General features: G+C 33.4%; 1 protein-coding gene across 1 annotated transcript in view; it reads right to left on the bottom strand.

Annotated features, from left to right (window-relative positions):
* Positions 1–14,914, bottom strand: part of RFX6 (regulatory factor X6) — a 55,095-nt gene that overhangs the window by 17,453 nt on the left and 22,728 nt on the right. Inside the window, exon 7 of the mRNA XM_024248821.3 lies at positions 3,737–3,844. Coding sequence (XP_024104589.1) covers positions 3,737–3,844 — 108 coding nt within the window. The remainder of the gene's footprint in view (positions 1–3,736; positions 3,845–14,914) is intronic.

Below are 14,914 nucleotides of genomic sequence, written 5' to 3'. Positions count from 1 at the left end.
AGTGGTGGTGGTGATGGAGGTGTCCTATCCTAACCCTTTGCATCTCCCTTTATTCCCGCAACCCAATACACGTATGTTTGTGGTTTAGCTTAGAGCTGTAGAACCATGACATGAACATTATTGATTCATTTGAAGGAGCTGTGCTGACTATAGAATACTTCTAGCAGGATATGTTACCATCAATGCAAATGAGAATTGCTCTATATTTCAGGCAATGCTATTACATTTTCAGATTATTCCAAGTCATATGTTTAAAATGAGGATGAGTAAGACATGAAAGATGGAAGGGAAGTCATAACTGTTGTCAAAAATTAACGCTTTCTGTATATATCCAGAAAAAGGAAATAAATATATCAAAGAGAGATATCTGCTCTTCCATGTTTATGGCAGCACTATTCACAATAGCCAACATATGGAATCAACCTAAGCGCTCATCAATGGATGAATGGATAAAGAAAATGTGGTATATTCACAAGGGAATATTATTCATCCATAAAAAATAAAACCCTGTCATATGCGGCAACATGGATGGAACTGGAGGGCATTATGTTAAGTAGAATAAGCCAAGCAGAGAAAGACAAATATCACATGCTCTCACTCATATGTGGGACCTAAACAAGTGGATCTCATGAAGGTAGAGAGTAGACTGGTGGTTGCCAGAGGTCGGAAAGTAGAGGGGGAGAGGAAAATAATGAGAAGTTGATTAATGGGTACAAATACACAATTTGATAGAAGAAATAAGATCTGGTGTTTGATAGATTTGTAGGGTGATTATAGCTTACAATAATCTATTGCATATTCAAAGTAGCTAGAAGAGAACAATTCAATTGTCTTTAGCAAAAAGAGAAGATAAATATTTAAGGTAATCAGTAACCCAATTACACTGATTTATCTGTACAAATTATATGAGCATATTTATCACATGTGCCCCCAAAATATGTACATCTATTCTGTATCAATAAATTCTTTTAAAATTAATCCTTTGAGCCCTGAAACCTATTAAAATACAAGTCAGCCTTTATCTTCACAAGTATTTCTATTTGTTACAAAATTTATTGCTTTATATACAAATCATCAAAATTTTTAAAACTTACAATTAGTATAATACTTAATTTGTTTATTTAATACTTACATAGTCTTAGCGCAATAAATTTTAATTCCAGTGTACCTTGCATTCTTTGTAAACATAATCTTAGTCAATTTTCTGAGAGTAGACATTGTATTAGAGTGGGCAGGAGCAGAGGCAAGGCTTAGCTCCACTAAAGACAGTGAGCACGTGGTGGGGGAGACAACTGCCTCGAGAGACACTATGAGTAGCAGGCCCCCAGCTTCAGTCAGTACCCTCACTGGAGTCAGCTTTTCACTGGGCAGTTTCCATTCTTTCGGCCTTAAAGAAGCAAGTGCTGGCTGGGCGCGGTGGCTTACGCCTGTAATCTCAATGCTTTGGGAGGCTGAGGCAGGTGGATTCCTTGAGGTCAGGAGTTCGAGACGAGCCTGGCCAGCACAGGGAAATCCCGTCTCTACTAAAAACACAAAAGTTAGCCAGGCATGGTGGCAGGCACTTGTAATCCCAGCTACAGAAGCTGAGGCAGGAGAATCACTGAACCCGGGAGGCAAAGGTTGTCGTGAGCCGAGATCGCGCCACTGCACTCCAGCCTGAGCAACACAGCGAGACTCTGTCTCAACAGAAAAAAGAAAAAGAAAAAAAAAAAAAAAAAGAAAAAGAAAAAGAAGCAGGTGCCTAAAGTGCTTGATTTTAGCCCCACCGCACTTTCTAGGAACTGATAAGTTACCTGAGGAGCCTGGCTAATGGCAAGGAAGGTGACAGAGCTAAATTGTCCTCAAAAAAGAGTGTCAGTCCCTGGCTTTCATGATGGAGTCCACTGGGAATGAACTTAGAAACCAAGGGTTATAAAAGCACCTTGATACCTGAGAAATGATCTACAGACCAGTCTTTCAAATTGGCAGGTATGAACTTCCTTGGAGGCCAGCAGAGAAACATGAAATTCCCAGCAAACTATTGAGGTAAACTATTGGAGCCTGTTTCTCACCTCTCTTTTCTTCTTTGTTGCTTGCCTTTTTGGTCCCCCCCTCTCTCTCACCAGGTATATTTACACCATAAACATCTTCATGATAAGTTTGCATGGAAGCAATCCTCTCCACAAAAGTAACCCAATAATACCCTCCCTCAGAAGACTGAGATCCTCCTGATTTCCACAGGAATCCTCACAAACTGCCACATGTTAACATTTACTGGGGGATTCTCAAACATGAAGTCATCATATCACACATTACATCTATAAGGTAAAAATTATGTGATAACCTTGAGAAATGTAATGGGAGAGAACAGTCAGAATTGAACAGTTTGAGAGACTCCCTTGGATTTGGCATTTGAGAATTATCTTCAATACTTTGCCTATTCTTTTTTTTAAGGGTATATTTTACTTTATTTTTTTTCCAACTTTTATTTTAGATTTAGAGGGTACATATGCATGTTTGTTATGTAAGTATACCAAGAGATGCTGAGGTTTGGAATACAAATGATCCAATTACCCAGATACTGAGCATAGTACCCAATAGTTAGTTTTTCAACCCATTTCCCTCTTCCCCCTTCCCCAGCATCTACTGTTGCCATTTTATGACTAGAAATATCCAGTGTTTAGACTTATAAGTGAGAACATGTAGTATTTAGTTTTCTTCTCCTGCATTAATTTGCTTATGTTAATGGCCTCCAGCTGCATCCATGTTGCTGCAAAAGACATGTTTTCATTCTTTTTAAAGAATACCTTGCCTGTTCTTAACAGAGTATGGCTGTCATCAAAATGAGCCCTGTAAGTTACTGTGCATCTCTACTTATATGCCAATAAACTTTTTTTTAAATCAATGTGCTATCTTTACCTCATTTCTACAAAAAGCCCATTACTAAAGTAAAGCATCTGGACATTAATCGTATTCCTCTATCTTTGTACCTCAGAAATATGAACTAACTCAATATACTATAAGAGATGTCTTCTTCAAATGCTAATGAAACATGTACTTTGGTTGAAACAAAAATGTAGAAATAATTATGCTCTAATTTAATAATGGTCTCTGCTACTAAACAGCCAACAGATCCCCGACAAATGACTTTAGAAGTACAGAAATCGAAGATTTAGTTTACACGCTATTACATAAACATTGAAAAGTCATATTGAGAATTATTTATAAACTGAATCCCAATGAAAATGATTCTTTCTTAACTTTAAAAAATGCAAATATAAGAGAACACAGAATTTTAGAAGTAAAGAAAGTTCATGCTCATCTAGCATAGTCCTTGCATTCATCTAGCATTGTCCCTCAGTGCTAGGGACAGATTCTGTCCTAGAGAAATGCTTGATGACCATTTACTGAAATAAAATGGAGATAATTGAAAACATAAAACTTTTAATTGAAGAAAGTGTATGTGACAGACACATTCTAGTATTTTCTTCCTCAATACAGCTTTAAATAAAAAATAATGTTTAGTCTTTTAAGGTTTATTTTACCACCTTCTGATTACACACTACCATGGAGATGGTAAATAATTAATTGGAAGTGTTAATCAATGTTAACAAAAGTTTGCCTCTCCTATAAATCAGTCAATTATGTTTGATTATGCAGATTTCTGATTGCTTCCTACAGTGCCATGAAATTCCCAGCAAATTGACATATGGAGCCAACATCAGAAAATCAATAGAGAAGTATCTGTAATTGATACCTTGTCCTTAGAAATGCATCCTTGGTATACAAGGTGTTGAGCGCTGGGGAATTCTGGAAGAAGTGTTCCAGTTTTTGAGCTAAGCGAATATTTACGAGTGAAGCCACCCTATAATTTAGAAAAATGAAAACAAATACATCATTATCAACTATATGCTTCCAAAGTACTATTCTAGTAAAATACAAATCCATAAAATTTCATTATTCTTCATCCTGCAAACCATGAGAACTTACGAGATTTGAGTAGACTGTTTAGATTGTGTAACTGAATAAACGAGACATGTCAGCCAAATGGTTTTCCAACCTTCAATAGTTTCATAGTTAGAATATTTTTCCCATCACTTCAAATTTTAGTTTTGAATATTTGTCAGTTTTCACAACTTTTAGAAATTTAAGTACACATTTGCTAATGGCATAAGTTTAGGAAGATCTGCCTTTGGAACTATTGAAATTATTTTAACTATAAGAGGATCAGGAATTGTCAAATCCAACCTTCCTTTTTACAAATTAAGTAAATGAGATGATTGAACGTAAAATAATTTATTCAGTCTCAGAGGTAATTACTAGCAAAATTTTTATTGGAGTCTAACTTGATTCTCAAGCTAGTGCACTGGACTCTCCCACAGTAAGTTTCCTCTACCCTAAATTCAGGCATGTGTTGTTCTTTCACATCTCTTGGGGAAAGCATACTTGAGCTATTTTCAGAAAATTAGAAAAGTCACAAATAACTTATAATGCTACTGTGCTGGTATACTTACAAGAAACCCACACAGAAAGAACAAATGCATATTCATGACAGAACTGGAGCCTCAGCAAATCAGTCTCCCAGGCCATAACTGATTGCTCCTCCTCCCCAAACAAAATTTTAACAAACCAGATTGTAATCAAAAGTTTGGGGAAATAATGAAATTATTAATATAATAAAGGACATAAAGTGTCCCTGGCAAGGACTAAATTTTGTTCTTTCTCCTAATTTTCTCACATTTATTTCTAGACTGCATTTCTTTTTTTAGCTCTGTCATATTGAAGATGTTTAGTGGACAAAAACTTAATTACTGTCATAGACAGGTTGGGTTCCCATCCTGTCTTTCTAGAATTTATAATGGTAGAGCCAAAGGAACTGGGAGCACTTTTGAGTCCTTTAACACCAGATATTTTAGGAGCCCTGATTTCTTGTTGACTTATTTGATATAAGATTTAAATAAGCTGGAGGCAGAGCTTGCAGTGAGCCAAGATCGCGTCACTGCACTCCAGCCTGGGTGACAGAGCAAGACTCTGTCTCAAAAAAAAAAAAAGATTTAAATAAGCTTTATATTTAAAATATAGTAGAAATTCATTTTTTAAAATTATGTTTAATTTTTAGCTTTATTAATCTCTTTTCAAGTATAGTTATTCTTAATTTTTTAATAACTATTATTTAATAATTATCATAAACTGATATAATAGCACAGTTAATCCCAATCCAGTCTATTTATTAATCTATCTTAATTTAAGAAATGCTTCAAAGACTTTCAATGCTTGGATTTTCCATTTATGAGCACCAATTATCATTGCACTGTCAAGGAATGTTACTGTCAATAAATAGGGAAAAATAATATAGAAAACAAGAAAATAAATAATTTAATCCTTAAAGGAAGGAAGTTATATGACAAAATAGAAAACTAACAAGTGTTGGATAAGCATAACAAAAATTTACCTAAATTTTAATTTTAGAAAGGTTTGCACTTTTCATATATTTTTTCTCTTGTGTGGAAAGTCATGTTTATTCATCTCAGTATGTGATTTGGTGATATAGGAAAAGAGAAACAGAGAAATATAAACCCCCAAAATGATAATACACAGTATGATATTAAATTGAAGTTAGGAATAAAGGAATACTCTTATTTCCACTAAAGAAATATAATTAGTAATCAAAAATCTTTTTACAAAGAAAAAAATAGACTCAAAAGATTTTAACAGGTGACCTTTTATCAAGTATTCAGGAAACAGACAATTTCAAGCTTACTAGATTTTTTTCTGACAATAGAAAAAAGGATAACTTCCCAATTCACTTGAAAACATATATGTCAAAACTAGACAAGAACAGAAAATGAAAAATTATATTTCAATCTCACTTATTACTAAAGACAGTATTAAACAAAATATTAAACAAAATTCAGTAGTGTATAAGTACAGTCATACTCAAGTTAGGTTTAAATTCACCATATTAACAACAAACAGAAGAGAATGCTGTATATTATATAATCATCTCAACTGATGCAGGAAAAAGTTTGTTTAAAATCCACTACCATTCATTAGCCTCTCTCTCTCTCTCCCGCTCTGTGTGTGTGTGTGTGTGTGTGTGTGTGTGTATGCTAGAAATAGAGGAAAACTTAATTATTATACAAAGAATATCTATCAGAAGCCCACAGCAAATGTCTTACTTAGTGGTAAAATACCCTTGAAAATCACAAACAAGGTAAAGTTACCTGCTCTCACCTTTTTTACTCAACACTATAGCAGAGTTTGTAGCCAGAATAATAATGAACTCAAAAAAGTAATGACAGATTAAGTACCGAAAAGGAAGAGACAATATTAGCATTATTTGCTACTGATGTAATTGATTTCATTGAAAAACTAAAACAAATTACACAAAAATTATGGTTAACAATAAAGTTTTTTTAGCAAAGTTGCTGAATACAAGATCAATTTAAAAGTGAATTGCAACAATATGGATGAAACTGGAAAACTGGAAAATATTATGGCAAGTGAAATAAGCCAGGCACAGAAAGACAAATATTACATGTTCTCACTCATATATGGGAGATAAAAAATTTGATCACATGAACTTAGAGTATAGAATAGTGGTTACAGGATGCTAGAAAGTGTAGTGGGTAATGGAGGATAATGAGGAGTTGATTAATGGTAATTACTTTAAATGTAAATGAAGCAGTCTCTCCAACTGGAAGACAGATATTGGCAGAATGAAGTTAGACAAAATAGACTCTAAATTTTAAAAGGTGTGTAAGAGACAAGGATATTATATATTAACAAAATTTTGATAAGGCAAAAAAGATCTAACAATCATAACCCTTTATGTACCTAATAACAGGTATGTACAGATAACAGATAACAACAGATAATCAAAATATATGAAGAAAAATTGACAAAATTAAAGGGAGAAATGAACAGTTTTACAATAATTGTTGGAGACTTTAACACCTCATTCTCAATAATGGACAGAACAAACAGAAGTTAAGTAAGAGTATAGAGGATGTGACGGCACAATAAACCAACTATACTGAACAAACATATACAGAATAATCCAACCAACAACAACAGAATACACATTATTTTCAAGGGCACATGCGACATCTTCCAGGATAGACCATATGTTAGGCCACAAACTAAGTCTCAGTGAATTCGAAAAGATAGATGTCATAGAATGTATCTTCTTCAACCAACATGGAATGAACTTGGAAATAAATAATAGTAGAAAACTGGAAAATTTACAAATTTGTAGTAGTTAACCAACACACTCAAAGAAAAGCCCCAGAGTTGGCTTCAGCAGTGAATTCTACCAAACATTTAAAGAGGAACTAATATCAATACATCTCAAAGTTTTCCAAGGAATTGAAGAGGAAGGAGTGCTTTGTAACTTATTCTATGAGGCCAATATTGCCCTGATACCAAAGCCTGACAAAAACATTGCAAGGCAAGAAAGCTACAGACCAATATCCCTTATGAACTTTGATGCAAAAACTCTCCACACAATATTAGTAAGCCAAATTCCACAGCGTATTAATAGGATTATACACCATAAATGAGATTTATTTCTGGAATGCAAGGATGGTTCAATATATAAAAATCAATAAATGTGTTACATCACATTAATGGAATAAAAAAATGATAATCTCATTAGGTACAGAAAAAGTATTTGAAAAAATTCCATATCCTTTCATGATACCAATACTCAACAAACCAGCCATATAGGAAAACCACCTCAACATAATAAAAGTTGTTTATGAAAAACCTATAGAAAACATATGTAATGGTGAAAGACTGAAAGCTTTTCCTCAAAGATCAGGAACAAAGCAAGTCTGCTTTCATCACTTCTACTCAACATGGTACTAGAAGTCTTAGATAGAGTAGTTAGGCCAAAAAAACACACAAGGCATCCAAATTGAAAAGGAAGAAGTAGAAAATCTCTGTTCACAGATAATATAATCTTACATGTAGAAAACCCTAAAAATTACACACACACACACAACTAATAAATGGATTCAACAAAGTAGCAGGATTCAAAGTCAGCATGCAAAAACTAGTTGCATTTCTATTCACTAATAATGAACAGCCTGAAAAGAAAATTAAGAAAACAATTTCATCTACAATAGCATCAAAAAGAATAAAATACTTAAAAACTAATTTAACCAAGGAAGTGAAAGACTTGTACAATACAAACTACATAAAAGAGCTGAAAGAAATTAAAGAAGACATAAATAAATATAAAGACATTCTATGCTCATGGTTAGAAAAATTAATATTTAAGATAGCAATACTGCCTAGTGTGAGATATAGATTCAATGCAATCCTAGTGACAGTGTTTTCAGAGAAAGAAAAATCTATCCTAAAAATATCTGTGGAATCTCAAGGGACCCTGGGTAGCCAAAAATCTTGAAAAAGAAGAACAAAGTCAGAGAAGACTTCCTGATTTCAAACATACTATAAAGTTACAGTAATCAAAACAATATGGTACTGTCATGAAGACAGACACATAGACCAATGGAATAGAACAGAGAGGCCAGTAACAAATCCTCACATATATGGTAAAGTAATTTTTGATAGGGGTGCCAAAACCATTCAATGAGGAAAGGACAGTTCTATCAACAAAGGGTGCTTGGAAAACTGGATATCCACATTCAAAGGAATAAAGTCAGACCTTTACCTAACATCATATACAAAAATTAACCAAAAATGAATCAAATATCTAAATGTAGGAGCTAAAACTATAAAAATTTTAGAAGGAAACATAGAGTAAAAGATTAATGACGTGATTTGGAAAAAATTTTTTATGTAGGACACTAAAACACAGGCAACAACAAAAAATACAAAAATTGTACTTCATAAAAAAAAATAGTTCTTCATGAACTATTTATAATCCCAGCACTTTGGGAGGCTGAGGTGGGCAGATCATGAGGTCAAGAGATCGAGAACATCCTGGCCAACATGGTGAAACCCTGTCTCTACTAAAAATACAAAAATTAGCTGGGCATGGTGGCACACGCCTGCAGTCCCAGCTGCTTGGGAGGCTGAGGCAGGAGAATGCTTGAACCCAGGAGGCAGAGGTTGCAGTGAGCCGAGACTGCACCACTGCACTCCAGCCTGGTGACAGAGTGAGACTCCATCTCAAAAAAAAAAAAAGAAACACTTTTGTTCATAAAAGTTATGCATATAACTGTACATGACACTATGATCAGAATAGAAAGGCAACGTATGGAATGAGAGAAAATATTTGCAAATCATGTTTCATAAGGGATTAATATACAGAATATATTGAGAACTCCTAAAACTTAACAACATAAAAGTAAACAAAATGATTCATAATGGGCAAAGGACTTGATATACACTTCTCCAGAGAAGACATATGAATGATAGTAAATACATTAAAATATGCTCAATGTTACGATCATTAGGGAAATGCAAATCAAACCCTAAATGAGATACCACATCACACCCACTGGGATGGCTGCTATAAACACAAAAACACACACAAACACACACAGCAAAAATAACAAGTGTTGTCAAGGATGTGAAAAAATTGGAATCCTTGTGCATTGTTGGTGAGAATGTAAAATAGCACAGCTGCTATGTAAAACAGTTTGGTAGTTCCCCCTAAAATTAAAAATAGAATTATTATATGACCCAGTAATTCTACTTCTGGGTATATACCCAAAATAATTATAGCAGGATCTCAAAGAGATATTTGTACATCCACATTCATAGCAGCATTAGTCACTATAGCTTAAACGTGGCAGCAGCCCACATGTCCATCGACAGATGAATGGATTAGCAAAATGTGGTACTGTATATACATACGATGAAATATCATTCATCCTTAAAAGGGAATGATGTTCTGACATATGCTACAACACGGATGAACCTTGAGGACATTATGGTAAGTGAAATAAGTCAGTCACCAGAAGACAAATACTGTATGGCTCTACTTAAAGAGGATTCTAGAGTAGTAAAAATCATAGAGACAGAAAGTAGAATGGTAGTGGCCAGGTACGTGGTAGAGGGAAGATGGGAGTTATTGTTCAATGAGTAGAGCGTTTCAGTCCTGCAAGATGAAAGAGTTCTGAAGGTGCATGGTGGTGATGGTTACACAATGATACCAATGTACTTAATACCACAAAACTGTACACTCAAAAATGGCTGAGATAGTATATTTCATATGAAGTTTACCACAATAAAAATATGAACAAAACCAATTACAAATGAAATAAATGTTCAGAGCAACTTCATGCTTTCAAAGTAATTTATAGAGAATATTGTTATAATCTTGGAATATACACAAATTTTTAAAAAACAAGATATAAAAAATACTAACCATAAAATAAAAAAAAAGTCTTCATCAAAAGATACAATAGAATATTGAGTCATGCCACTAACAGGAAGAAGTTATGTATAACACATAACTTACAGGATATTAGTATCCAGAACATATAAAGAACTCTTAAGATTAAAATTTCAAAATAAAAAATGATATGATCTGAACAAACATTTCACAGAAAATAATTGGCCAATGAAAATCCAAAAATATATTCTAGCTCATCAGTTGTTAAAAACAATTTCCAAATAAAAAACACAGACATGATTTTACACCCACAAGAATGGCAAAAACTAAAATGTCATTTAATACCAAGCATAAGAATAAGGTACAAAAGTAATGATCACACACAGCTGGAGAGACAGAAGTTGATACAACCATTCTGGAAGATAATTTCACCTTTACTAGTAAAGTTAAAGATGAGTATATCTTAGGACCTGGAATTCAACTCCTATAGATGTCTACCTGGAGAATTGTTTGTGTCAATATTGTTTTTCAGGCAAAAAAAAAAAAATCCCATCCACAATGGAATGAATAAATGCATTGGGATAGTTTCCTATAATGGAATGTTATACAGCAGTACAAATAAATTAGAACTTCATATATCAGCATTGAAGAATCACAAAACCTAGCATTGAATAAAAACAGAAAGTCACGGGGAAAACAAGGAGCCTATTTTTATGTAGGATACAACTGGGCAAATAATAAACAATATGTTGTTGAGAGATCTATTTGTAAGTGGCAAACTTTATAGAAAAAAACAATAACACCATATTCTGGAGAGTGGTAACTTCTGATGAGTAGGAATGAAAAAGTGATTGAAGTGGGTGCACAGAGGACTTCTTCTCTCTTTTAAGTTATGAGAAAGGGCTTGAGTTTTCATATTATGATTATTTTAAAAAGTCTATGCATGTGTCTGTGTGTTTGGGTGGGTGCTGTGAATAACACATTTCCCAATAAAAAATGTTAGCATGCTAAAGAAACACATATTAAGAAATAAAGTATGTAACTTTAATTGTAATACTTTTAAAAACTCTCATATTGGTAAATAATAGTTTTGTGTAATCAAAGCTAGCAATATGTGCAACATTAAGCAGGGGCAAAAGGGCCCCAAAAAACCTTAAAATTAATTTTGTTTTGGATGTTAACAACTGGATACAAAGATGATATAAATTGCATAAATCGAATAATATCCAGTAAGTGTAACACAAAAAGAAAGAGAGGAGTGATCATCTTTAAAATAGTAAAATATGCTCATTCTAATTCCACTATATTTGCTATTACAATCATACTAAAAGAGGCGCCAGATCATAGGCCAGCTACAGAGGTCTGGGTTTGTTTTGTTTTTTCCTTTCTCAATTGATAACTTTGGTACTCTTGGGAGAACTATTAAGAATCGTATTTCTAAAAGAAAACAAGAAGGACCCTACAGAAAAGAAACAAATATGACTAGAAGGCAAGAGGGTCTGATTTATGAGGAAAGATTAAAGGACTTAAGCTGCACAGCTTGGCTAAGTGATGACAAAGGAGAGTATGATAACAGTCTACAAATATTTGAAAAGCATATACCAAGGAGGGAGGATTTGATATTTATCTTGGTACAAAGTTGTTCAACTGGCTGTGAATGGTTGATGTTAAGGAGAAGAAAACTCAGGCTATCAAGGAAACTTCCTGGTAGAAATGTATGAAATCAATGGACTCATTCCCTAAGAAATAATGTCAACTTCACTAGCTGCTTGAAACAAAAATTTGGCCCACACTAGAAGACCCACAGGAAAAGAAAAGCTTTCTTTGATGGGGAGAAAATATTATAATTAAGTTTTGTTCATTTGTTTTATTCCTGTGAATTAACAGATTCTGAGACAATCTCTAAGACATTTCTGAAATTTAAACCACTCCATTTATGAATAAAAATTTTAAAACAATAACAATTATTAATACTAAGTAGTAATGCTCTTACCATCTTTTTCCTGTTTTTTATTTTGTTTTTGTTGTTTTTTGTGGTTGTTTGCTTTTATATTTTGAACTATTTAAAACTTTTTAAAAGATATAGAGAAAAAAATAATAAATACCCACTTACCATCCTGATTAAGACTGAGACGTTTCCAATACTAAAGCAGCCTTGCCTAATCTCATTCCCTTCTTCTCCCACAAGAAATAATGTTCTGGGCTTGGTTTAGATCATTTCTACTCAAACATTAAAAAATTTACCTAGTATGTAAATGTTCTTAATATTATACTGCTCTTTAAAACTGGTACCATATATTATGTATCCTTGTATTTTCAATGTGCTTTTTTCACTCAACTTTAGGTTTTTGAGATAACCCTAATTTGATTATTATAACTATCATTCATTCGCTCATACCCAAAGCAGTATAGCACTCCATTGTATAAATGTATAAAAACTTATTTCCAATTATATCATAATGATCGTTTAGATTATTTTCGAGTATTCTGCAATTATAAACCATGTCACAGTGAACATCCTCATACACACCTCCTTGTGCACAATGTGAAGGTTTCTTTAGGAATACAGTCATGAAGTGTGTAAATCTTCAACTTCACTAGATATTGTCCCTTCTACTCTATATGAGAGTTCCTTTGGTCCATATTCCTGTCAACAGTGTGTCTTTAGACATTTTAATTATTGCTAATGTAATATACGTGAGACAATCACACATTAGGGTTTTAATTTTCATTTCCCTGATTAATATTTAGATTGAGCACTTTTTTATTGGCAAGGGGTGGTATTCAACATACGTTATGGACACTGGTCCACCAGAATGCCAGCTAGCACTGTTAGTCATTCTTTGTTTATCCTGAATTAATTGCCTCTTCATATACTTTGCTATAATTCTGTTGCGTTGTCTTTTCATTATTGACTTGAATTCTATACATATTCGGGAACAGTGCTGTCCAATAGAGCTTTCTGTTATGATGGAAATGTTCTGTATCTTTCCTGTCCAATACAGTAAGCACTTGAAATGTAGCTAACGTGACTGAGCAACTAAATTTTTTACTTTACTTAATTAATAGTCACATGTGGCTAGCAGCTACAATATTTTACAACATAGTAATAGATATTAATTCTCTGTCATGCAGTGCCTCTCAATTTACAATGGGGGTTACATTCCAATAAAACCATTACAATTGGAAAATATTGTAAGTCAAAAATGCATTTAATATACCCAACTTACTGAACATTATAACTTAGCCTAGCCTACCTTAAACGTGCTTGGAACATTTACATTAGGTTACAGTAGGGCAAAATCATCTAACACAAAGCTTATTTTATAATGAAGTGTTAAATAACTCATAATTTATTAAATATTGTATTGAAAGTGAGAAGCGGAATGGTTGTATGGGTAGTCGAAGTACAGTTTCTACTGAATGCATATCTCTTTCACACCATCACAAAGTTGAAAAATTGTAAGTCAAACCGTTTTAAGCCAGGGACCAACTGTATATAATTTATAAATACCCAGTTATGCTTTACATATTTCACATATATTTGCTTTTGTGTCCTTTTTTTCATAATTAACATTTCTCTATATCATTAAAAGAGCCTTTTAATAAATAATATTTAGCCACACAAAAGTGCAATAAATTATGTAACCATTTCTTTGATATTAGTCATTTAGGTTACATATAGTTTCTCACTGTAATCAATAAAAATTTTGTGCATAATTTTCTGTCCGCATTTTCTATTTTATTTCACTATGAAATTTACCTATTTTTATTTTTATTTCTATTTTTATTTCACTATGAAATAAAAATAGATTCAAGGCCGGGCACGGTGGCTCACGCCTGTAATCCCAACCCTTTGGAAGGCCGAGGTAGGCAGATCACCTGAGGTCAGGAGTTCGAGACCAACCTGGCCAACATGACAAAACCCCGTCTCTACTAAAAATACAAAAATTAGCCAAGTGTGGCGGCGCACGCCTGTAATCCCAGCTACTCGGGAAGCTGAGGCAGGAGAATCACTTGAACACTGGAGACACAGGTTGCAATGAGCCATATCACGCCACTGCACTCCAACCTGGGTGACAGAGCAAGGCTCCATCTCAAAAAAAAGAAAAAAAAGATTCACACAAAATCCATACAAAAGTAGAATTAGTAGGAAAGGATATAAATACTTTAAAGACTCTTGGTGCAGATCTTCCAAACATTTTCCAAAAATTCATTCTGCCTTCAGCAAGATATGAAAGAGTTTATCTCATCCTACCTTCACCAACTTCCCAATAATTTTTAAATATTTCATAGTTTCATATTGTAAAATGTTATCTTAATTTTTGTTTATTTGGTACTCCTTTCTTCGTGCATTTATTAGCTTTTTCTTTCTACTGTGAATCATCTATTCACATCTACTACTTATTTTGGTCTTCATATTTTCATAGGATTTTTTATGTACTATGGATATAATTTTATTGTCATGTTTGCTGAAGATATTTCCCCCAGTTTTTCCTTTGACTTCAAATTTTGCATATGATGCTTTTGATATGAAGAAGTTTCCAATGTCTGTGTTTTTCTTTTTCCTGTGAAATTCCTTAAACTGCTTTTATGCTTAGAAAGTAAATAACTCCTTCCAGA

The sequence above is a fragment of the Pongo abelii genome, chromosome 5, assembly GCF_028885655.2.
Source record: "Pongo abelii isolate AG06213 chromosome 5, NHGRI_mPonAbe1-v2.0_pri, whole genome shotgun sequence".
NCBI lineage: Eukaryota > Metazoa > Chordata > Mammalia > Primates > Hominidae > Pongo > Pongo abelii.
The sequence above is the reverse complement of the archived record's forward strand: the minus strand, read 5'-3'. Positions and strand labels throughout refer to the sequence as shown.